We start from the raw sequence: 23,189 nt of genomic DNA on the forward strand, positions 1-23,189 counted from the left end.
TTAGTATGCATTAATAAAATGCATAAAGCCAGTTCTGCATTAAAGCATGCAAATAAAATTAAATGTTGCTTTTTCTTTTTTTTCTTTATTTGAAACAGGTCCTTCTCTGCTCATAAAGACTACAATGCAATTTTTGTTGCAACTGATGTTGAAAAAATGTTTGCAATAATGCAGTGCATAGATACTGAGAAGAAAAAGTGATCAGTTACTACAAAATTCTATGTTAAAACATGTTGATTAACACCAAGTATAAGTAATTGGGCTGCTGATTCCTATTCAGATAATGACACTCTCCAAGCTCCTCTCTTCCACCTCCATTTAGAAGTCACAGCTTTACTGTTGCACCAGTAAATAATGGGCAGTGGAATCACACTTTTTACTCCTACATACAACCATTATATATGCCATGTCCCAAAGAGGCAGTACAGAGAATATAGTTTATATATATATGCATTTTTAAATCCAAGTTTTTTCAGTCCAATTTCATTTTCCATTTGATTTTACAGGTCAAGCAAAACAGTTGCAAATAATATTCTATTAAGCTTATTCAAGTTGCATGTGGAAAGATATTTCATAAACATTAACCTTAAAACAATGGGAAGATGTGCATATTTGTGAAAGTTCATTATGTTGATCAGCTCATTTACCAGTATCCAAGAAAAAGGTGTAAAATATAATCAGAGAGGCTGGGATTTTACAGTTGTGTTCTTTCAACATTTCAGATCAGTTTAGACATACTTTTCAAATACATACTATAATTTGTTCTCTATCAGAGGGCCACAACAAGAAAATAAAAACAATAATCAAACAGCCCCCCCACCTTCTAGCAAACCCTCCAAGTCTCAGAAAAAAATAAAAAGAAAAAAGAAAATTGAGGCTTCTTGGTTCAACAGCAAAAAAGTTCCTGCCAACTTTTCTGAAAAAGTTAACAGTAAGTTTTTCTTGGTTGCTTCAACACAACCCAGCTTAGTCCAATATTTGCATTAGATCAGGACGGTCTCCCTGAACTTATAATGACGTGGTTGTGAAGAATGTAAAACAGGTCAGCTATGATTGTTAAAAAAAAGTAAGTGCAAACAAAAATCTTCCCCAAACTTTTGGCTATTCTCAGTGTGTCTTAAATAGGGGTCTTCTTAAGTCCTAAATAATTTGACTGTAATTGCAGCCCATCCAATAAAGATAAGTTATTAGTGGATAAAAAAAAATAAAGAAAAGATGAGGAGTTAGCTCTTTTTACTTGGATAATCACCCATCATCTTTTAGAACATTATGGTAGTAATCTTGGAAAGAACAACTACAAATACTTAACCTAAAAAAAGCATTTCAGAGGCAGAGTTATTTGTTCCATTCTGCCTGTCCTTATAGAAGCTAATTTTTATCACAGAACTCTAATTTAAATTTCATTTCTGAATATAGCCAAAACCAAGAACTGAAAATCACAAAAAGAGCTGTCTAGTGTTATGACTGGAGAGTTCCCAAATGCTGTATTAATGAATCAGTGAAGAAGAAGCAAAAAGATTGCCGTAACACAGCAGATTTAGCAAGGATTATTAAACCTCATTCAAAGCTTAAAAAGAGTTTTGACTGACTGTTCACTGAAAGCCTACAAAATCAAACCAGAGAAGTTACGCTCATCAGCGTACAGTACACCTAATCCACTAACAAATGAAAGTTGGAGTCACTGGGAATAAACTAACCTTTTCTAAATGAAATTGCTGTTCACCGTAACAGGTAAATATAGGGATTAGAAGAGTCTTCTCTCAAGCCACTTTGGAAGAACAGATTTTGGTTCCAAAAATCCACAAGTCTGTTTCAAAAAACATCACAAGCACAGTAGCCAGAAATAAATTAATCTTCTCAGAATTGTAAAAGCTCAATCACGCCTTTCTTTTTTTAAAAGTGCTTGTTTGCTGTCAATGCCCACCACATTACAGTGTATCCAGCTTATCTGGAGAGCTTATTTCTGGGTGATGACTCGTCTACTAATTAGCAATTATTCATTAAATGTTTTTTCCCCTCTTTTTTTTACTTCAGAAAAAAGCTATCACAGACGGATAAATAGATAGAAGGAGGTGCTGTCTTGTTAAGAAGGTTGTCAAATTATAAATGAAAGTCACTATAACTTTAGTGAAAAGAGGAAAAAAGCCATTGTGGCTTTGGATTCTTTCCACCCTAGCCTCTTCCTTCACACTGGGTTCGCTTGCTTTGGCACCAGAGTTATGTACAAACCTGAACTCCAGTTCTTCCAGCTGAAAAATTACCAGAAGTCAAAGGGAAAATATAAAGGCTCAAGTATGCTTTAATTTCTTTTTCCACTGCTGATCTGGCCACATCTGATAGTACTTTTGTCAACACTGTATATGTTCTTGCAAACAAAGGTCTAATTACATGAAGGAGAATTACTTCAGCCATTCTAAATTCTGAAGCCAGAATTAAAAAAAAAAAAAAAATCTAAACGAGAAAGAAATCAGGATCCACATCCCACAACCAAACCTAAACCCATGATATTTACCTTCGGTCAAGAACTTGCCCAGTACCCCTTTCTGCTGCAGACTATCTGTTTGCTTGTTTGTTTAGAGCCAAGGTCAACAAAATGTCCCTAATCCACAACACGTAATACATCCTGGCATTTCTTGCAGTTATAATGCAGTCCCGTGTCACACAACAAAATTCTTCCTAACTCTTAATTCTTCAACTTCTCTCCTGTAACGCAGATGCAGGATCTTGACTGAGTTTGGTCAACTTTTCTGGGCCATATTGTTGGTCTAAAGTAAAACTGAGTTACTCCCCCCAGCCCTTATTTTTTTTCTGTAAACCTATAAGCATATATAAATAGAGCAGTGAGTCACTTTGGTGCATCACTGATAAAACACAGAATTTGATTAGTGATCAATATATCTCTCCCTTCCCAACTAACATGAATAATGCAATGTAAATATGCAAGTAAAAATATTCAGATTATTCCATTTTAAACTGCAATCAAGCTATTGATGGATTTCAGGAAAATCAACAACAAGGTACTGTAGGATTGTGTTATTTTCCATTCCCTTCACCCAGCCAGCTGAGCATATTAGAAGCACAAACTGGCACTACGTATATGAGACGACTTTTCAGTGCGATAGTGAAGTATTATGGCAACAGCAAGGTGAATGCTAAGGCGGCCTTGTGTCAGATCCATTGCTCCCTCTGGTCACACTTTCTGGAATCCTTGATTTCTCAGCACCCTTTTAATGTGATTTAAAGCACTTAAATAACCCCTGTTTACTTCACAGTGTGAAAATACTTATAAATCTCTGTCAAAATGTATTAGAGATACTGAGAATACACAGACAGCATAATCATTGAGATACTCTAAAGACATACTAGGCTCAGCAGTTAAATAGCAGTCAAGTCTCATACGCCACAGATGGCTTTTGTTAGCATGTGGGAAATCCAATGCAGTTTGTATATCTGTGTTTGTTGTAGGTGCAAACACTCATGCCAAGGAGAAATTGTAGCCATTTCCCCTTCCTCATAAAAAAGACCACTGCCTTCTTTTGGGCACAAAACTATTGTTCACGTAAGGATTACCCAGTGCTTAGTAATATTAAGAGTGTCCTGCAGAAAAATAAGCAAGGACTTCAGAGTATCACTTCTACTCTGGAAATTTTCCCCACATAATCAGTCTGAATGAAACATGTAAGGGAAAGGTGCAGTTCACAACTGGTATTTAGAAGAATTGATGATACTGCCAACAATCTCTAACCTGGAGTTTAATTTAATATTTGCTTATTACAGTAAGTAAAATTCCACTTTTAAACACTTTATTGAAAGGATGAAGGTACATCACCTATCATAGAGAGGCATTGTAAGAGATGAAGGCTTTGAGTTTATCTTGACAGCTGCATTTGGGCAGTATAAATCTCTGGCTGTCCAGGATGTATTCCAGCACAGTCCCCAACCCCTGCCCTCAAGCCTGAACACTGTCAGAGTGCTGGTTTTGTGATCCTCCAGTCTGGGAAACTGTGGATCACGCTATGTCAATCACTCTTAAAAATTAGGAGGATTTGGTACCTAGCCATAAATCAGTGAGTGCTGTTCCACCTTTACAACAGTGGCCCCAACTGCTCGGTTTCCTCAGTGCCAGGAGATGTCCAGCTAGCACTCCTTTCCATTCATTTACAGCAACTGTTACAGTTGTTCTATTGCATGTGTGTCTAATGCTGCCCCTCTGCAACTTTTGCCAGTTTCCAAAAGCATATCTATCAAGGCAGCTAACTGCACTTGTGCCTCTCTCTTGTGTTCCTCCTTTTACTACCAATCCAAATATGCAGTCACCTGAATGTAAAAAGCTTTACAGAATGCTTCCCGAGCTAATCAGATCCCTTCACGTGCACATCTGCAAAGCAGATGGATTTCAAAGAAACATTAAAATAAATATTCAAAGCATTTGCTTTGGATAATCTGTGAAGCGCAAATTTTTAGTGGATACTTGCTGGGAACAACAGGAATTTTTTGGATAGGATTTTCAAAAAAAGCATTTAAGTGATTTAGGAGCTTAAGTGCCAGCAACTTACAGTGCTGCGCTCTTGCACCTCCATTTTTGCATCTGTTTTGTGTAACCAAATGTTTTTGTGAAATCCTTGATGCTTACATTCTCAATACCTGTGCAACTGTGCAGCAAGCCACAAAGAACCAGGCCAGTATCACTGCTGACCCACTTTCACACACACCTCACATTCAGGAGTGTCTAATATCTGCAATGCATAAAAATGTATTTAAAGCTCCTCTGGATGGAATAACCCAGTCTAATGTGCAATCATATGCTGCCTTCAGGACACAATTTAGCACAGATTTAGGGATAAAAATGCATTGCTGAGACCAGCTGCTTGAAGCCCCCTGAAGGCTTTACCACCACTCAGCCAGACCTAGGTTATCTACAACATTTTCAAGTGTTGCAACTGCATCTGTAACCTTCGGGTTACAATGTAGAAAGATCTCTAGCTTAATTTGGCTTTTAGGCAAGTCTCAGATGCAATGCCTCTAGAATTTTAACTGCCCTGCTTACAGGTTTTGTCCCTCTGGTACTCTTTAAGTAACTAAATCAAAATACAAGTCTTACGCTGTTCTCAGGCTGTAAAGATGTGGCCTGATTTTTACCATACACCTATTTTTGCCATTCTTTTAGACAGGACTTTAGGAAAGGATTTATACATCGATATTTCCACTCGGTGGAATGAAGACCATGTCCCCCTTTCTCTTCTGCAGTAAACCTGAACTAACCATGTTGATTTTTGTTGTTATTTTTAAATGCACTTTTTTTTTTTTTATTATGTATTAGGACAACTTTACAAGATATTCACTGGTAACTGTGGAAAAACATAGCATTCATATTGTTCTCAGTGTGGGGTCAAGGCATCACAAATACGTATCAGTTTTCAAAAAAACAGTGGACCTGAAGATTCTGAATCTGCAATGCTTAAAGCTTAAAAAAAATTGACTTGCAAAAAATACTCTGTACCAAGAGAGCCTGGCAGTTCACAAGTGCTACTTCTTAACCCTTCACCTTTCCCACTGCAAAGACGAGGCAGAAAAAGGCATGCTGGGTCAGGGCTGCAGACGTGAGTGCCTCAAGTTAAGCCTGTATATGGGCAAAATCCAGCTTCCATAGAACAGGGAACAGTTCAGAAAAATGCTCATCCCTTTTCTCTATTGCTAGGCTCAACCTTCGGCATGTTCTGGCACAATGCACATGCAGAAATCAGGCAGTTGGCCTCATTGGCAGCATACAGCTAGTACAGAGCCATTCAACAGTGAATAACATGAATTCATTAGGACAAGGATGACATATGTAGAAAAGAAATAAGACACCTAATCTACGCACTCAGAAGTAAAGGACAGACAAATAAGTAGGCCCAAGCATATCAATCAATAGCAGGTATAGCAAACATCCAAAAAAAGACCATTAGGTTTGCTCTGGAGGGGTTTCCACCAGTGATCAGCTACAGCACAACAAACCCTGCAGTACAAATTTTTGTGGCAATATTATCAAGTCATATCCCAACCCAATGACATGGCAAGGAAAATTCACAGCATCGCCTTTCCAAAAGAATACCTCCTGGCACGTGGGCTTCCTAACACGAGCCAGGAGAATGCTAAAGCATTTCTAGAAATGAAAGTTTTCACTGAGCATTCAAAACAATAAGCTGTCTTATGCATTAGTCCAGGAACATTTTGGTGCCTAGCCAAATCATGCACCCTCCTTAGCATCTTACAAAGGGAACACATAGCTCACAAGCTAGGAAGCACCTATCTACATGATCCAAAATTACAAGGCTGTACAGCCCAACTCATGAGCACCAATGCCAAACACCAACTTCCATATCTGCAAGTCATCTACATGTGAAATACCATAGTGTGAATTGCTTGTCCTGTTTCAGTTTGCTAAAACTGGGACCGCTACTGACTCTTAACACAATCTATCTCCTGTTTTACACAGGGAATCATAAACCAAGTAGAAATGAAAACAACTGACATCTGCCAACAGGAAGAAAGGAATCAAATACTGTCCTAAGGTGAAGATTTCCAAGGCAACAGCTAATTTGTTTGCTAAGCCCAGCATTCAGTCATACAGCTTATCTGCTGCAAGCACTGACGTGTGTGAAACACTAACCTTCATCACTTCAACCTGTAGGTCTTCGTTGAGTGAAGGAGTCACTTTGACGGCATTCAGCATCTGATTAAGCAACTGTTTCTCATCTGAGTCCGTTTCCACAGATACAAACCTCTCATCAGACAGCAGCTTCTGCAGAGAGAAAATGGCAATGCAGAGATTGAAGACAGAATGCCTTTAATTCTGCTGCAAACTACTACACCTAAAACTATTAACGTTTGGTACTACAGTGCCTAGGTTTTATGTACAAATTTAACAGTTATCCAGTATCATCAAATAAGAAAGCACAGCAAAACCTAAGAAATCCATGCCCTGAGTAAACATCTTTCGAATCAGCTGCCATTCCAGCATTTCCTTTCCCCACTCCACCTCTTGTGTGTCCAGAAGAAAAATGGTATCAGTAACTGATGCAAGAGATCACAAACCTCTCCAAGTAATGCCTCCCATCCCCTCTAAATTAATTTAAGAAAAACAAAACAAAACACTCAGGCTCGTCTCCTGGCCTCAGACTAGCGCTAGCAGATACCCTGCCTGGCAGGAGACAAAGATTCAGGTGTCTAAAATCCTGCTAGGCACAGAACAAAAGCATGGTGGAGGTGGCGTTTCTGATCACTGAAAAGATGTGTTTTGTGTTACTCAAAATCTGACTAACCGTGGATGCCATCAAGTCCTCAAAAGGAAGAACACTGCTAGCAAGTAAACAGCACAAGGACCACGAATATGTGGGAGGGTACCCAGGAGTGGATTCAATACAGATTGAGTGAACTTCAGACCGATCAGATAGCCTTTGCCTCAAAAAGGCCAGTACCAGAGCCAGTGTCTCCCAGCACCTGGGTATATGTGAGGCTGAGGGTTAACAAGAGGAATCAGCGTGAAAATATTTGTGCAATCTAAGAGACTGTCACTAGGTTCCTGTGGAAGCCTATTTTCATGCTTGAAAGCAGGACTTAAAGCTTAACAGCTCTTCATGTTCTGTTCTCACATCCCGGAGCTAACCACATCCAATTTCAAGAAGATTTCAGTTATTTCACACTTCTCTCATAAGGACCAACACGTTTCTAAAAAAACACCAAACGACTTCCTCTAATATTGCAGCCTCAATTTATTCACAGCCAGTTCATGACCATAAGCTTTCCCCAGTTATCAGCTGCCAGAATAGAACACTATTTTCTCTTGATGCTTTCCCTAAAGTTCATTTTTTGTTTTACTTTTTGTTTTTTCTTTTGTGCTTGGTTTGTTTTTTTTTCCAAGTATTTTTGATATTGTTCTTGTTTTTTTGTGTTTTTATTGTGTTTTTTTTTGTTTTTGTATACTTTTTATTTTTTTCCTACTTTAATTTTTGTTTCTTTTTTGTTTTTACTGGATGTTGTTTTTTGTTTTGCTTTTTATGTTTTTGTTTTTATTGTTTTTTCTTTTTTGTGTTTTTGCTTCTTTTTATTGTTTTGTGTATTTTTCCTTTGTTGTTTTTGTTTGTTCTTGTTTTTTGTTTGTTGTGCTTTGCTTTTTGTTTTAAAACCTCTGCTTTTGTTCACTGAACCTGGACAAACCAGGCTCTGTTAGAATTCTCAAGCAACACTGGCGCTCTCTCAAATATTTTAACAGTTTTTCTCCAAACTATTTTCAGTGCAACCTTCATAAGAAGGGAGAATTAAATCAGAACCATGTAACTGAAGCACAGGGGGTTCCGACTCAAGACAAGGGGGCAAATTCTTTACTGTGAGGGTGACAGAGCACTGGGACAGGTTGCCCAGAGAGGCTGTGGAGTCTTCTTCTCTGGAGATATTCAAAACCAGCCCGCATGCCATCCTGCACAATGTGCTCTAGGTGATCCTGCTCGGCAGGGGGTTGGACTAGGTGATCTTCAGAGGTCCCTTCCAACCTCAGCCATTGTGTGATTTGGTAAAACATCACGAGGACATGGCCAGTGGCACTATTTCCTCAGAGTTCTACTGGAAACACATCTTCCATATAGCCCAGAACCACCCTCACAGGTACCTCCCATTGGTGGCAGGCATCCTGCAATAGACGTACCCACTCAAGTCTTTTTCCAGAACCAGCCTTCTTAGAAGCTTCTATTGCAGCACAAAACTACCTCGACTTAGTTCCCAGAACAAAACCTTGCTCTGTCCCAGACCAGACATAGAGCAGTCCACTTTACCCTGTACATTTTGCACCACTTTTGTCCTGAGGCTCCTTCCCAGCTTCAAGTCTCTAGCACATTTCACTGGTTCATTCCTATTTTATGTTTTCTGCACTTATACTGGTTGTGGCTGTGATAAAGTTAATTTTATTCACTGTAGCCCACATGGTGCTGTGTTTTGGATTTGTGACCAAAACAGTACTGATAACACACTGACGTTTTAGCTATTGCTGAACACAGCCTGCACAGCATCAAGGTCTTTTCTGTTTCTCATGCTGCCTTGCCAGTGAATAGGCTGGGGATGCACAAGAAGCTGGGAGGGGACACAGCCAGGACAGCTGGCCCCAGCTGAAGAAAGGAATATTCCCTACCATTATGGCACTGTGCTCAGCAATAAAAGCTGGAAGGAAAAAATAGGAGTAATGGGACGGGGGGGAGAGATGGTGTTTATCTTCCTAAGTAACGTTTAGATGTGATGGAGCCCTGCTTTACTAAAAAATGGCTGAACATCTGCCTGCTAATGACAAGTAGTAAATGAATTATTTTGCTTTGCTCGTGTGTGCAGCTTTGCTTTACCTATTAAACTGTCTCTATCTCAACCACAGATATTCTTACTTTTGCTCTTTCAGTGCTCTATCCCATCCTGCTGTGGGGCAGCAAGTGAGCAGCTGTGAGGGGCTTAGCTGCTTACTGGGGTTAACCCACAACACTTTAAAAGAGTTTCCACACAGTAGTATATGAACTGTTTTATCAGCATCCAGCCTAACAAGATATAAGTCAGTGTACAAGGAAAATATTATGTTTTTCTATACAAAGGAGAAGACATTTAATTTGGTATGAGAAATATGGAGCTACTGGAGAGAAAACAGTGAAGGGCCACAAAGATGATTAAGGGACAGAAGCATCTTTCCTACAAGGAAAGGCTGAGAAAGCAGGGCCTCTTCAGCCTAGAGAAGGCTCAGAGGGATCTTATCAGAGTATACAAATACCTGAATAAAAAGAAAAAAAGGTGCAAAAAGAACAGAGATGGGCTCTTTTCAGTGGTGCTCAGTGGCAGGACAAGAGGCAGTGGGCACCAACAGAAGTTTCCATCTAAACATCATGAAACACTTTCTCACTGCGTGGGTGATGGAGTATTGGCACAAGTTGCCCAGAGAGGTTCTGGAGCCTCCCTCCTTGGAGATCTTCAAAAGTCACCTGGACATGGTGCCAGGCATCTGTCTCCAGGTGGTCTTGCATGAACAGCAGGATAGGACCAAGTGACCTCCAGAAGGCCCTTGCAACTTCAACTGTTCTGTGATCCCGTGACCTACTTTTGCTGAATGCAAGTTGTACTTCATCTCATTTGTCTTTTATCCTACTTTTAATAACCCCACAGCATCAAGTTTATCTTTGTTGTTGTTTTTCAACTCTTCATAAGTCTTCACATATCATGATGCAGATGAAGAACTGTCTTGTTGTCTGGATTACTCTTACACTTCTAGATAGGCATTAACACATACTAAAGACAACATGCTGTAAATCCAAAACCTTGCAATTCTAGTTCAAAACCCAAGCATACGTGCATGCAGCAAGACAGAGTAAAAGTATAATAAATTTTATCTTGACTGAACATTCCGAAGAAATGCAGCACCTGGACCTCTTCATCACTTGACTCAGTTTAGTTTTTAAGAAATTAAGCAGTGGTAAGGCTTACTGAGAGTAGCACAGGGCCACACAAGGAAGACTACACCTCTACCTCAATGTTGAAAGCCAGGAACTCCCACTTATCTCCAGAACATTTTAACTTCCACATAATCTACAGCCTTTACTTGCACCCTAAACTCTGAACTCCGTTACAGAAACATGAACATCATTGTTACATCCACCAGGAGACAGACATATTTTCAGTAGTATTTTTCAAAAGAAAAGCCTAGATTTCCTTGGCACCTGCTACCTTTCCTACTATCCCCTTCTCCCCCCAAATCCGTACCTGCATCCCTGCTAGAGCCTGCTGGGCCAGCTTCACACTCTTCGATTCCAGAGCCAGTTGGAGAGGAAGGAGACACTTCTCCCTGAAGTAAAATAAATAAATAGATGTGAGAGGTAACAATGGAACTAAAAATTGGTATTCAAAAGAACTATGGTTCCAGAAAGGCTGTATCACTTTCAATAAGATAACACTTGGATGCAGTAAACAAGGACAGTTTCACAACAACTCTGTGAGGCACTTTTCCCCTCTCAGGAAAGCTGACATATGTCTTCACGTTCTGTTAAAAATGGCCTTTTAAACTGAAATTTCACAAAATGCTTCCCAACTGTTAGCCCTCTGTGTGCATACACAAATGTGTAGAGCGTAAAGAGGAAATTCACAGATCACTGGTGGTTCTTCAGCTCAGAGTTGTAAGCATTATGCTTCAGTCCCTTGACTTCTGTTTAATATTCAGACTGACAGAAAAATAGTTTTATATTCCACTTTCTGCTTTTGGCCCAGTGCTCTCACACACAACTTTTTTTATTTGGTGACCAAACCAACAGTGCCTGGGGCTGTGACTTCTCTCTTTACTCCTTGTTATGAATCAGAAAGGGTCTGCAGCACCTGGAGAACCCTTAGCAGCCACAAGCATTTTTAAGAAAATCTTGCTAGTTGGCAGGAAATTCATTCCTAATCAGAGATGCTTAGCCCATGTCTGACCAGTCTCCCTGAAGGTTTGCAACACTTTATTAGGTCACGTATCATAAGAGGCACTTATCTGTACCTAGAGTCCAGTTTTGCATTTGTATAGACATGCCTGCTTATGGCAAAGCATTCTGTGTCAGCCCTTGAGAGCCTCAGCTCTCCAACCTTCTTTGGGATCACCTGCATGAATGTCCCACCCATGGAGACAAGTGGGTGGAAGGCAAGAAGGAAAAGACAACAAATAGTTACTTTTTTTATTTAACTGGAAACTAAAAAGCTCCGATTTGTTCCATTTGGAGCATTCTCTCGTGTTAAAGTCTCACTGCATTCAAACCTAAAGCCATTGGTCTTCTCAAAGCAGAGTCAAAGATGTTTAATCTCTAAAATACCAAACTGAAGAGTTTTCCCTCTTTTTCTATTATTTACTGTGAGCCACCTTGGACCTGATTTCACTTAGTTTCAGTTGACCGAATGATGATTATTTGCCAAAAAGTATATAAAAATAAAATTCTCTTGGTATTCTTACGGATCAGGTTCTGATACAAATGAAAACACATTCATTACACCAGGGTGCATAATTTTTTGTTCCTTTTGCAAATCCTCCCTTCATAACTAGCTAAGGAGAAGCCCTAGGTTAGAGCAGTAGTAATTGCTGCAGTTTCAGGCAATTGTCAAAACTGCCTAAAATCACGCTTTGCAACAATCTGTCCATAACATACCAGCCTCCCTCCAAAACTGAAGGTCTACAACATGAATTTGCCTTTTTTTAAAAATTAAAGCTGGGACTACCAAACACTGGCCCTTTCAGCTTCAGGGAACCTACCTTGCAACTCATTCATTAGATACCTTTTGCAGCAGGGACTTAATGTCCACTACGAAAATCAACTCTTTTTTTCTATGGGTTCAGTTGATGTTCCTTTCTCTCCCTCCATCTGTCCCAAAAAGGCACTCAAATCACAAGCTCTCATTAAGGGGCACAAAACTGCTGATTATTCTTTGAAATGCAGCTCCTCTTCGTTAATGATAAATTAAAGACTAGTGTCACAGGTCTTAATGATAAATTAAGGACTACTGTCACAGGCATGGCTCAGTTAAGCAATCTAGTAAGGTTCTGTATTTGATCTCTGGATCAAAAGATCTCTGGAGAATCTGAAGGTCTTTTGCGTTTGTACCTTCTTCACAGGTTACAGGAATTTGTAAAAGGTCATTTGGCTTAACACCAAAAGCAGCTTTTTAAATAACTTTAAATTAACACAGATTTCTAAAGACCTTCCAGTAGACCACATGTATATCTCAAAATAGGCTTCCCACAAAAAACTCGTCATTTGCTTCACTCAGGATATTCTGAGAAATAGGCAGGCACAAAGCCCAATTTTCTCAGAAGATCCTTTCCTGAATGCTTCTGGAATCGATTTAGCTAGAAGGACTCTTAAAACCTGCGAGTTTCACATCCAAAACACCTAAAATTATTCAATATCTGGGATATACGTCCTCAGAGTGTTCAAACATCTAGATCTACAGAAACTGCCAAAACATCTACTCCATGGTTCAGACAGCAATTCTTTAGCCAGGACAGAATTGAGCACAGCTACAACTACTGCCAGCTTTGCCAAAACCTGGGAACACGTGTAATGTGCAGGTAAACTGTGAGAAGACTTACTGGTTTAGAGAGGTGCCACAGCAGTACATCTCTAACACACAAAGCACATTTAAGTGCTTACCTTTACATTGTCACTTTGACTTATGATCTCTTTTAAAACCTGTTGTCAATATCATTCTGTGTGGGTGAACTCATATTTGAAATTAGTAGATCAACAGGTGCCAAAACAATGTCCCTGTGCATTAACTGGCATTCAGACAGCCAGAAACACGTGGAAAAAAAAAGAAAAGAAAAAAAAGTCACAATAATGTATAGAACTAACTGTAGGGATGCTAAAAACTGATAGTTATTTAGACCTGCACCTCTTGAGGGAAGAACACGGTTCTTTTAGACTTTCTACAGTTCATTGCAGCAACATATAAAGATTTGAGGCATTACTAATAAACAACATTCTCATATTAAAGCGGACAGAGTAGAGGAGAAAGGGAAGGTAGTCGTAAATCACTGGACTGGATCTAGTTTAGTTTCATTATAATGAAGACAGGTGGGAGCTCCTATGGCTTATGTGTAGCTACCCTGCACATCAGCATGGTGCCTGCCATCTGTCGTCACATACTGTAATCAGCAGAGAACAATGAGAGCTGTTTCTTGAGATACCTCCCAAAATGAAGAGCAAAAAATGACAAACAGGAGGATGGAAATTAGAACAGATTCAATTAGCTGAACTTCTCATCCTTGCTAAAAATGTTTTAACTGAAAATCTAATTAAGGTTGCTGCAGCCTTTGTTCACATTGTATTTTCAGAGAAAATGAATTGCCATCGTGTCACTTCCTGTTCTTGTTATACATTCAGCCTATTAAATCTTTAGCATTTCCATGCTACAGCTATAAAACACCTGCAGAGATACCTCACAACCTTTGATTAGCTTGAGCATCTTCCACACTTTGGTTTGACCTGCCATTTAAACTCATCATCTGCTGGTATGAGAACACAGAGGGTCAAGGCAGACAATCCTCAGTTAGAACAGTAGATGATGTAAACTAACATAGATGGTCCTTACTACGGTCTACCATTAAATACTGGGTTCAATAAAGTTGCACAAGTGACAACGTCAACCATAATTTGGTCTCAAAATGCAATTAAGAAAGGGACTGAGGTTTCCCTTATGTCTTGCAGCCATTTTATGACTGCAGCCAGTTCTGAATGGTCCCATGGTCCCCTACCATGGGATCACATTGCTTACTCCCACATATGCAGTTCTATACTATCAAGTGACAACTCATTCAGCTTGCATGGTGCTACACATATACGACATTTTATGTGAAGTTCTCAGAATAAGCTAGTGCACACTGACATACTTTAAAACATGTATGTTTTCTGTTTAAGTTACTGTAGAGAAACCAGTTTCACACTGGAACACCTATTGATACATGCAGGTGTTCACACGTTCCCTTATAGATATTGGCACAAATACCAGCTTAAACCTGAATGAGACAAGTCAGGTACAGCACTGAAGGGGCATGAACAGAAAGGGACACCTTTGACTTGGAGAAGAGGAAGCCACCAAAATCTTCAGGATATGGTACCCTAGTCATAGATACATGAAACAAAGCAATGAAAATGGAAGCTGCAGGGAAGTTTAGATTGTGTAAAGAAAGACTGACAGTGAAGAAAAGGTGCGCTCAGATGTAAGTAGTATATTATGCTGAAATCTACACCACATACTGGAAAACATTGTTTGCGAATGTCCATGCAGCAGTGCTCTCAGAAGAGCTCACTTTAAAAAAACATCATGTGTGGAAATAAGCATGGTAAGTGTGGACCTTGTTTCATGCAAAACAGAGTCAGTAGAGAGCACTACGTATAAAAACTCAGCTCCTAATGAGGCCAGCTGGAGCCTTGCCACTAGACCTCCATGGTGTGTGGACTGAATCCCAAGTGGCCTGCCCAGGGTCAAGCAAAAATGTCAGTGACAGAACCAAGCACGTACCCAGGAGCAGTATCTTCAGGAGCACAGGTTGTCCCTCCTGAGCCACCCCACCCTGCCACTGTCAGCTTCATAAACTGCAGAATGAGTCATGAGAACGTAAAAAGCATTTATGTTCAGCACTCTGAGTAAAAACAACCTTTCTAATAGTCTGAGTTTGCCACGGCTCATCAGCCTGCCTCTTTCCCTGCAGGTCTGTCACAAGGGATGATCCAACAGGCCAGTCAAAACACACTGCCACAAAGGGCAGAGCAAGACAGAAAACTGTTTTAAATAAGAGATCATAAAAATCTTTCTATCCTCATTGTAGTGGAAAATGAGAAGAGAATAATGGCTCGTTTATTCAATCTCATGATGAAAATCGTAACAATGACAGGAAACGACACACTTAACTCTTTCTTGTTAGCGCCTGACGTGCAGCCTGAGGGCCCACCGTCACCTCCACCACACTGACTCAGGGGCACTACAAACCAAGTACTTGTCACCACCACAGAAGTTATCTCCTTTCATTTAAACCGCGTTAGTTGTTGGGAAATGGATTAAAAGGAGATTAAAATAAGACATCTCTCTGCATTATCTTTGCCCTGAAGATTGTATCGGAGAAGAAAAATTCTGAACCTCGGGGCTGATTACCTTAGTTATCAGCATGCAATTTGCTTTCCATGGTATAATTCACAGCCCAGCCAAAGAACAGGTAATGACTTGATTCACTGTTGTTGCCATTTTTCTGATAAGCTGTTTGTTAGGCAGCAACACAGTTGTAGCCAGAGCCTGACATTTTTCAGTCAGAGCAGCACTGACAGTGGAGAAGGGCTCCTCAATCCTGGCTGCTTAAAAGGAACAAACTATCACAGCATGCAACTCCATTAACCTCACTTACTCAAGCAGAAAATTTGGCCCACCACGAGAAAATAAACGGTAAAAATAAATTCTCAAAATTCTGGACATACTCCCAGCTGTTACCATTAAGTACACTAAACGCAGGCAAATATTGTCCCCACATGAAAGGTATGGATTTAATTTGTGTGAAACAGATTCCAGCAGGGTCAATATGAACACGTATGCATATAGAAATAGAAACACCCGTAATTCTTGTCAACTTTCTTCAAGCCATCACAGGAAAACAAAAGATTTCACAAACAACTTTATAGATCAAAATGGAAGCACTTAAACTCTAGAGAAGTGGAAAATAAATACTACTTTTTTCAAGCAACGACTCTTCATGAAGAAAGCAGATTTTCAGTCATTGCTCATGTTCAAGATAAGTGGTTAATTTTATCTACAGAAGACATATGAACGTCCCACTTACGAAGACTATTACAGTCAAGCTTAAGACAGAAGTTTGGAGCTTGCAGTGTACAAGCACAAGGGAAGTTCTCAAACCTCAGTGCAGCAAATCAGACCAGATGACTACAACTGACATGTCATTGCAAATACAAGATTTTTGATAGCATTTACAGAACTCTGTCTTTTATTCTATTGCTCTAAAACCAAAGCCTTCTGGTGAGAACCCTCCTTTTCAGGGAGGAAAAGGGGAAGAAAGCAGAACAAAAAAAAAAAACCTTCATGACAAACATGCACTGCGAGACATCAGCATTACAGCAATGCATAAGAACAAGTGGTGTTGAAATGTACAGGTCCTAAAAAAAAAATGTTGAGACACTGCTGTTGCACTAGTTGATATAAATTCTGACTTGCTTTGACAGGGCCAGGATTTTACTCCACTTACTCAGACAAGCAGAGTCACCTGTGAGCATGCTTTCCCTACAAAGAGGACTCCCCTACATAACCCGGTGAGATTCCACTTTTACTAATGAGTTTGTAATTTCTTGCTGAAAGCATTCTCGTTTTTCTTCCTCACCGCTTGCAGCTTCTTTTTTTTATGCCATTCTTTCTCTGCCTACACAGTACAAAACTCTTCTGCACACTTCTTATGAAAAGGGTTCTTGTCACATGGCATGAGGTTTAGCTCTCCTCTTCTATCCGTCCCTGATTCTCCCTCACCTCAACTGCTGACATCAGCTTTCTCAAAGTTCCCGCCGGGTCTTTCCTCCAGCTCAGTATTTCCTTCCTTTTTACTTCATGTATTCCCTCTTCCCTTCAGTGTTTTTACTTTACAAACCAAGGCACAGAGTATTATCTTCACCCTACAATAAAACTGAACTTGTCTCCGGAGGGAAGCATGAGTTGTGCATCAGAGGAAACCTTATGACACACAAGAAAGGAAGAGGGGAATGACACCTAAATTTAACTTCATATGGTTTGATAGCTAGAACTTTAACAATTATTCAAATAAATATTGAAATATTGAATGAGATTGTAATTTAATGTCTCTTGGTATTAAAAAGGTTAATTTTTATTATCTACTTACTTTCCAAGAGAAATGCATTCGCCTTAATAGCAGAAGTATAGGTCTATATACTTCATGGGAAAGGCAAATGTAACCAATTTAATCTTCAATCTAGCCTAAGGCAGCTGACACAACAGAATTCAAACCAACTATAACAATTAAATAGCTCAGAACCGTCACTCAACTGGAGTGCTTTTCAGGTCGTTTGCTTCCTTGCCACACTCACTAATAACATCTTCATTTCAACACAAAGTTCCCAGATAGTAGCCCGATACTGTTGTCAAGAGAAAAAAAAAAAACATAAGAAAACATAAGCATGCTGTGTACCTTTGCCTGAGAGAAGGGAGACAACAAATGATTATACACAATATTAAAGTGGACAAGGCTAAAATGCTAATCAGGATGCTTCCAGTCTCCAAAGCTGTAGCTGTGATACATTATCATCACTCTCCCTAAAATATCCATCCCAGTAGATTTTTGCCCTTTGTGCATGAGGTATGACAGCCACTTAATAATTCTGCTCTTGAGAAATTTGATGACACATGTAAACCCCACAAGGTCTTCATGATAGAACAATCCTTATCCTTTCATTGATTTTATTTATTATCATGTGAAGCACAGCATAAAGATGAGGTGAGGATCACAGTGTCCATCCTTAGCATATACCTCTCAGCCTTAAGCAGAGCACACACTGGACTAGCTGAGCCTGCAATTCTGAAAGCTTATCAAGCTATTCCACGAAATCTCTCTTCCTCACATTTGGTGAGCCTGGAAGGGAAGCTGAGGGTTTTCCACTGAAAATGTTTGTTTCAAAATTTCAGTACCTGAAAACAACAAATAAAGCATTTCATAAGAGTTAAACGTCCAACAGAAATTTACAATGCTGGGACGGGTATGATAGGAGTGACAGAGAAAAGAAACAGAGATAGAGCAGCTTAGACATCCTGTTAATGACCTTATTTTCTCCACTACGGCTGGACGACTTAGTTTCAAAAGTTTGATGAAAAATAGGAGGAAGTATATTTCTGTTTGTTACTAGGTATGTTTTGAAGGTTAATGCTGCAACCTGTAATCTCATTCAACTTTCACAGCAGTGCAATCTCAAATCTTGACAGACCTAAGGGATAGTTGTTAAAAATGCCATCACATTTGCAACACATTGTGTATTTTATACTCACCGCACCTTAGCACGCTCAATTCCTTAAACAAACAAGCATTCAAAGAAACCAAAGGTAGCGTGTTTCCTGCTGCTTTGTTGCCTTTTATGGAAGGTAAATAAAAACTGTGAGAACAGACCTTTATTATTCCCACTCACCCCTTCATTTTCTAAACAAATAAGAGTCATGACTTGCACAGCACAACAAAGACCACAGCAGAGTTGAGCCTCATTTTTAAGGAAAACAGTTCACACAGTTTCAGAGCCACTTTTCTTCCATCCCCTGGATCCTCACCCCCAGCCATGCTTCATTCTCTAAGGCAATTATCAACAGCTTCCCGATTTTCTCACTTTCTTTGCCTTTTCAAGTATTAAAAGCGATCAGAAGTTTAAAACACACTGCTATCCCATTATCATCCTTAGACCCTGAGGGCAATATTCCAGTTGTTAGAAATCGGACAAGTGTTCAAACCTGACTGCTCTAGTCCTTTATTGGTGCTATTCCTATACTGAACAAGTTACGTAAATCACACAGTAACTGCATGCTTTTGTCACAAATCTAGAACGGACTTTCAGAAAAATCTGTAAAAGGCACAAAGAGCTGACGCGGTGGTAAATATTAAGGTTCACTGTAACAAAGGCTGTCAGGAAGCGCAGGAAGTTATCCTATGAAACAATAGCCACCATCCTCTAAAACCTCCCCCCGGCCCCAAATAAGAGTAACAGAAACAATGTTTCAAAAACCATGCACTTTTATCCCCATGACAATACTAAACTTCCTTTGACACCTTCAAGAGCCATAAGCCTGGCTGACAGGTTTTTAGGGATTCCTAGATGAAGAGGCCTTCTAGCATTTCCAAAACCTCGTCTTGACAGCAAGAAATCAGACAAGCGTAACAGAAACTGACCCCGTACACCCCCTTCTTCTCCAGCACTGTTTTCTTTTGTGATCCCAGAACAGATGCAAAGTTCTGTTGAGACAAAGATACCTGCCCATCAGACAAGAAATTGGGCCAGTTACTTATCTCAGAATAAACATGCAGATTGATCCAAATACAGTATCAGACAGCACTGCACTGCCTTTCTCAACACTTAGTCACGCCCTCCACACACACTAGAACTACGAATACAACTTTTAAAATCGAGCTCAGAGCGCATACACCATTCAAATACACCAAATTTTAAATGCCCCCAGAGGTCTAGATCCAGCACGTAGACTGACAACAGAGGAGATACAGCTCAGCAAACCATACTGCCTCTAAAACCTCCTCTTGGCCAGATGCCTCCCAGGCAGCTCATCATGCGCTTGCTGAATGCCAGCCGGTGGCTCTGCAATGGCTGAGCAGCATGAGTCACACATCCAGCAGTCAGGTTCAGGAGGAAAGCCCGGGAACAATTAATGCCAGGTGGCTGTGGCACCAAGAGCAGGAAGCAGTGTTTTAATAAAGAGAAAGGGTAGCACAGAGAGGTTTGTCCAAAACGTCCCCCCCGAAAAAAAATACAACTCAGAAAGTCATTACTCCCTCCCCACTCCATTCTTCTCATCAGGTCACCTGCTACGCTCATAAAACACCCCCAAACCAAGCAATAGGAGATTTAGTCTACTGCTGTCTATAGATTTTAAGAGATTCCACAGCAATACCAGACGGAAAAATGAAAAAAGTTATGCACTTTCAAGAAAAATATGTAAACAAATACTAGTTCAGTTGTTCATTTAACATCTGTTACTTTTTCCTCCCCATCGTCATTATCACAGAATCACAGAGTGGTTCGGGTTGGAAGGGACCTTAAAGCCCATCCAGTTCCAACCCCCTGCCATGGGCAGGGACACCTCCCACCAGAGCAGGTTGCCCAAAGCCCCATCCAGCCTGGGCTTGAACACCTCCAGGGATGGGGCATCCACAGCTTCTCTGGGCAGCCTGTGCCAGGGCCTCACCACCCTCTGAGTAAAGAATTTCTTCCTTTTATCTAATCTAATCTACCTCTTTTCAGTTTAAAGCCATCTCCCCTTGTCCTGTCACCGCAACCCCTGACAGAGTTCCTCCCCAGCTTTCCTGCAGGCTCCCTTTAGGCACTGGAAGGCCGCTGTAAGGTCTCCCCAAAACCTTCTCTTCTCCAGGCTGAACAACCCTAACTCCTGCAGCCTGTCTTTGTACAAGCAAGATTTAAGACAAGCACGCAATGAAGTCAGAATTTTGATGTTTTATCAACTAGTGTGCTAGCATAGTACTCGAAAAAAATGAAGATTCTATTGTTTTTTTAAATATGCACAGAAAGATGCACGTCTGTGTTGTTAGCACATGGCACACAGTTAATCAGTTACAGTCTCAAGTGATGTTGTGGACACATTCTTGACATTAAACTACAAATGTTAACAGGACATCACAAATTTCAGCTTTTGGCTTATATACAAATAAAACACATATAATCTGCTTCTTGATTCACAAAACCATTATCAGAAAGACAGTGGACCCTACTAGACGGCCAGCACTGAATGGATAATAGAACAGAAGAATCAGCAGACAATTACACTTCCCTACCAACTGCATGAGACTACAGATGATATACTTACCAAGTCAGAGGTGACATGTCTGTGTATATTTATAGATTTCCCCCCTCTATTTTTCTATTCCCATAATAAACACATGCAAACTTTTTATCTTTTAGCAACATTGTTCTCAATGGATAAGTGCAAGAGGAGTAGTAAATTTCTCTGTTCGCTATTCTCCACCCATTTTAGGTTTGCTTAATAACTCTACAGTAAGAAGTTTCAAACAGCACACACATTAGTTAAAATTTATCCTATAGTTAGGAAAACAAAGTTAGGAGTGCTGGATGATATAGCCTTTTATAATGTATTAAAAATAATTTTTAGATCAAACTCAAAAATAATTATAAAGACTAATCAGCTCCCCTACCACTCTCTCACAGTAGAAAGAAACTAAAAGAAACTATGAACAAAATAAATTGGATGAGAAAAGAACGAAATGAAATCACAAATATTTCTTCACAATGGAGAAGCCAAAAAATGCATCCCAAGTCTCAAAAATCTTTAAATGGACACACTATCTGCAGAGCTAAGTGGATGGAAGTTTCCCAGGTATACGATGTTCAGTCATGATTATACCACATTTACAGTTTTTATTATTTGTTAAGCACATGAAAACTAAAATGTATATGTTGTTTTATTTAAGAATTTGTAAGCCAGGCTACTTTGCAAGCTATCAGATACAAAGCTAGAGACACAAAAATAAATGGCAGAGTAGAACTTCCAATTGCACCCCCCCAAATTCTCATGACTACAGAAAAAAGGTAAGGAGTGTAACTATTTCAGAGGTCAGCTAAATTTAAGGTTTACTTCTGTTCCTGACTGCTCTCCATTGCATTGGTTTCCCAAAGCTCACAAACAGCCCTCAAAAACTAGCACCAAGATGAACAGCACTTGGACATAAACACAAGACACAGAACTGGACATCAGCTGGTTATGATAGAGAACCTTGCTCACCACAAAATTCTGATTTTCTCCTGCTCTAATCCCCAGAAACACTGGCTAGTTTTGAGACGCCAATGTGAAATACCAGAGGGGTGCAAGCTTTTGCAGCAGTGAATATTAGGAACTGCTTCTGAGAAACAGACTCACAAACGCTCAGCACCTCCAAAAGCCAGGATCTGTCCAGGTTCTGTATCTCTCTGATTAGGCACGCAGAACTGGGGTCTTGAAGGCTTGAGCCTGTTTCTCCATTTAATTTCAATTACTTCCTGAAACTTTTAGGTACAGAAATGTTCAGTGTACAGATATGCTGAAGAGATAAATAAGCATTTGGAAGGCCTTTCCGGTTCTGTGAAGAAGGAATGCAAACAACATTAGTTACTGTGCCAAAACACTTTACTCAACATGTCTCAGCCATTACTTTGAAGTCCATAGGGGAAACTTTAAGCTGGCATCGACAGCAACATATACTATTGAGAATCTTGCCTATGCATCTTCTGCGTTCAGTCACATTTCTCCAGGAGGAAAAAGACAACAGACCAAACTCAAGTCTGCAATGTTTCTGCTCTACTGACTAAAGGCCAAAATGTGTGTTTTGCCACTAGTTTGGTCAGAACCAAAAAAAAAAAAAAAAAAAACCACCACAGTAACAACAGAATAACAGGAAGACCTGGAAAACGCAAAAATGTCCTAGAATTATGAGGCAGTCTTTTGATAGTCTAAAAGTTTTTCCAAACAAACTACAGCAGGGATGTGGCAACAAATTCTGTATACAAGATTCCAGGTTCCAGTGGGGATAGTAACACCAACACACAACAGCTAAACTAGCCATCAAACCACAGGCTCCCTCACAAGTCCCAACCAACCTCCTCTTTGCAGCATCAAGTCCACGCTGACTGAAAGCCACTAAGTTTTATACAGACAATTATATAAAGCATTCTAAAAAACCCTTGCTTAACTAATTTTTTTTTTCCAAAGTGGTATGTGACTGTTAAGCAACGTCTAGACTCTTATTTTATTCTGGTGTGTGTATACGTATTATTTCCTCATGAATGATAATCTGCTTTGATCAAAGATTCTTTTTCAACGCTCATTTCTTGTGTCTGTTCAGTTATCTTTTATGGAACATATTTTAGCCTCTAAAATCACAATGG

At 39.8% G+C, this 23,189-nt stretch overlaps 1 protein-coding gene across 5 annotated transcripts in view; it reads right to left on the minus strand.

Moving 5' to 3' along the window:
- ARFGEF3 (ARFGEF family member 3) overlaps positions 1-23,189 on the minus strand; it is a 93,657-nt gene that overhangs the window by 64,673 nt on the left and 5,795 nt on the right. For all 5 annotated transcript variants that reach the window (XM_066994242.1, XM_066994240.1, XM_066994243.1 and 2 more), the window contains exons 3-4: positions 10,765-10,846; positions 6,653-6,784 (exon numbers count right to left, since the gene is read on the minus strand). In XM_066994242.1, the coding sequence (XP_066850343.1) occupies positions 6,653-6,784; positions 10,765-10,846 (214 nt within the window). The remainder of the gene's footprint in view (positions 1-6,652; positions 6,785-10,764; positions 10,847-23,189) is intronic.

Source organism: Anser cygnoides, chromosome 3 (genome assembly GCF_040182565.1).
Source record: "Anser cygnoides isolate HZ-2024a breed goose chromosome 3, Taihu_goose_T2T_genome, whole genome shotgun sequence".
NCBI lineage: Eukaryota > Metazoa > Chordata > Aves > Anseriformes > Anatidae > Anser > Anser cygnoides.